Genomic DNA, 3,125 nt, shown 5'->3' with positions numbered 1-3,125 from the left:
AAAAAAAAAAAAAAAAAAAAAAAAAAAAAAAAAAAAAAAACAATAAAATTTAATAAATACTCCTAAAATATTATTACACATATGGAATTTTTTTAATATAACCAAAACAAAGCAATATAAACACAAAATAAAATAAATGAATTGTAACAAAGTGATATTATGTATAAAAAATAAATATATTATATATATATATATATATATTATATATGTTACTCATGCCGGTAAATATGAAACATCTTTACACAAAAAAAAAAAAAAAAAAAAAAAAATTTTTAATTTGGCATTATACATTTTTCACATATCTCCCACTATACTTTTCTACATATATTATTTTATTTTATTTTGTTTATTTGCTTATTGATCCAATTTAATAACTAGTGATTAGTCTTTATCATTTTATCTACCCAAATATTGACATAATGCATAAGCTTTTTGTAATACATTTCATCATACTTGTAATATAAAGAACTAGAAGGAAAAAAGACTGATTTTTGTTGCTCTGATTTTGTTGCATTTTTATCTAAGTGTTCCATAATATGAATAGGAATATGTTCATACATTAAATTAATGTTTTTCTTATTAATAAAAATAATTTTATTTAATGTATGATTATCAATAAACATATTGAAAAGACACCAAACCTTCTTAAAAAAGGATGGTACATTAATAACATATATTCTAAATAAAACATCCGTATAAAACTCGTTAAATACATTTATCATTTTTTTTATACATTCTACGCTAATCATATTATTTAATTCAAACTTAAGGCAATCCACAACAATAACAAGTTGTAAGGTCGTTTCATCTGTTTTAATATTTTCTGTATTAGATTTATAACAATAATTCTTATTGTTGCTATCACTGCTGCTGTTATAATTACTTTTGCTTTTATCGGCGTCTTCATTATTGTTTTTGTCATTATTATTATTATTATTATTGTTGTTGTTGTTGTTATTATTATTATTATCATTATTATTATCATTATTATTATTATTATTATTATCATTGATGTTGTCCTTCTCCGATGTAAATGCATCTGGATAACATTTTTTGTAGTCTACACTATTAATACACATGTCCACGTGATAAACTAACATGAGAAAAAGGTCGTCTTCACTCATGTCTAGCTTTTCTTGTATCTTAACATATAGTATGGGTCTGGAATACATATCGTATCCACATCTGAAGATGTTTGACTTTATAAGAGTATCTTTAATATTAGAAGGGTTAAGAAAAATATTAGAGTTATTATCTTTATCTTTATCTTTATCTTTATCTTCATTATTATTATTATTATCATTATTATCATCATTATTATTGTTATCATTTTCTTTTGTTGATTGCTCAGATAATTTCAAGGTATCTCTTTTATTATTAAAATCTTGTATATGCATTTGTCTCCAAACTATAAACTTAATTATTTTATTCAATGTTTTCAACATGTTATAATTGTATGTATCTAGAAAACGTATTAAGGTTATATCGTTGAAAAAATATAAATCCGCATAATAAACATTAACATATTTTTTTTCTTCTTGATTATCATTGTTTGAAAAGAAATTTCCTAGCCAATTAACACTATTTTTAATATCTTTATAAGTATCTTCTATTTTATTTCCTAAGGATATACTTAAATCATTATTTAACAAATCATATGATTTTTTATTATTACTTTTATCTTTATTTTTCGAATGAAATAAATTAAAATTTTCTTTAAGGATTTTTGTATTAAAACTTGATGTTTTCTTTGAATTTTTTTGAACCGTTATATTATTATTAGTTGTTACGACATTATTTAATTTATTATCTTCATTTGTATATGCTATATTATATAATTCTTTTTTTAATTTATAAAATATATCAACTTGTTCTTTTTTTCTATTATATAATAATATATTATGATGATAATGACTATTATTATTATTATTATTATTGTTATTATTACTTAAATTCCCATTCATTATATACTCATTATTAGCATTCTTTATATTATAATAATCAATACGTTGTAATATATCTACTCCTACATAATTTGATTTATTTTTTTCATTCATATAATAATCTATATCATAATTTAAAAAATTATCAAGGTTTTCATTGGATTTTTTCCCATCATCACTCTTGTTATATTCTGCAGAAATGTAGCTTTCATTATCACTCATTTTTTTTTTTTTTTTTTTTTTTTTCTTTTGGATACTGATGAAGGGAAAAACAAGACACAAGGAAGGATAATATTATGAAATTATAAAATTTGAAGCTTGTATAATTTTATATGATAATTAAATTATTATAATATAATATAATTATTTAAAATATATATATATATATATATATATATATATATATATATTCCTATTTATTTTTTATGAAAAATGAAGTAAATTTATAAAATGTTTTTTAAATGTTTATTAATTTGAATATATACATATATATATATATATATACATAATTTTTAATGATTATATTAAAATAATGAATACATTTCATTACACATAAATATGTAATCATAAATATATATTTAATAATATATACGTAATATGAATGATAAATAATTATATATATATATATATATATAATATATATATATATTTCGTTACATATATATAGCATTATAATTACATACTTGCATATATGTACTATATAGGATTTATTATGTTGAAACAAAAAAATTTTTAATACATCCAAATTTAGTACATAATATTTTCGGATATTTATTTATTTATATTATAAATATTTCCTTTTTTATTTTATTTCATTTGACTTCATTTTATTTTATTTTCTTCTTTTTTTACCAAATTTGTTCTGCCTCTCTACTTCAGCCCGTATAGAAGTTAAATGATTTTATAAAAAGAAAGAAAAAAAAAAAAAAAAAAAAAGTTAAATATGAAAAAATAAATTAAATAAATGGTAAAAATAAATATATACATATTAATATATATATATATATATATATATATATATATGCTATATTATATTATATATATATATATATTTATTTATTTATTTATTTTTACTTTTTTTTTAACATCTCAATTTTGGAATAAATGGATATAAATTAAAATACATAATATATATTATAGCAGTTAAATTTGTTTTTTTTTTTTTTTTTTTTTTTTTTTTTT

At 17.9% G+C, this 3,125-nt stretch overlaps 1 protein-coding gene across 1 annotated transcript; it reads right to left on the bottom strand.

Moving 5' to 3' along the window:
- Positions 1-374: 374 nt before the first annotated feature.
- Positions 375-2,165, bottom strand: PRSY57_0918700 (hypothetical protein; the record flags this gene model as incomplete). Its single annotated transcript, XM_012907426.2, has 1 exon — positions 375-2,165. One exon carries the CDS (start codon positions 2,163-2,165, stop codon positions 375-377), a length of 1,791 nt encoding a protein of 596 aa, XP_012762880.2.
- Between the last annotated feature and the right edge of the window lie 960 nt (positions 2,166-3,125).

Source organism: Plasmodium reichenowi, chromosome 9 (genome assembly GCF_001601855.1).
Source record: "Plasmodium reichenowi strain SY57 chromosome 9, whole genome shotgun sequence".
Classification (NCBI taxonomy): domain Eukaryota; phylum Apicomplexa; class Aconoidasida; order Haemosporida; family Plasmodiidae; genus Plasmodium; species Plasmodium reichenowi.
Note: the sequence above shows the minus strand (reverse complement) of the source record. Positions and strands in the feature narration are given on the sequence as shown.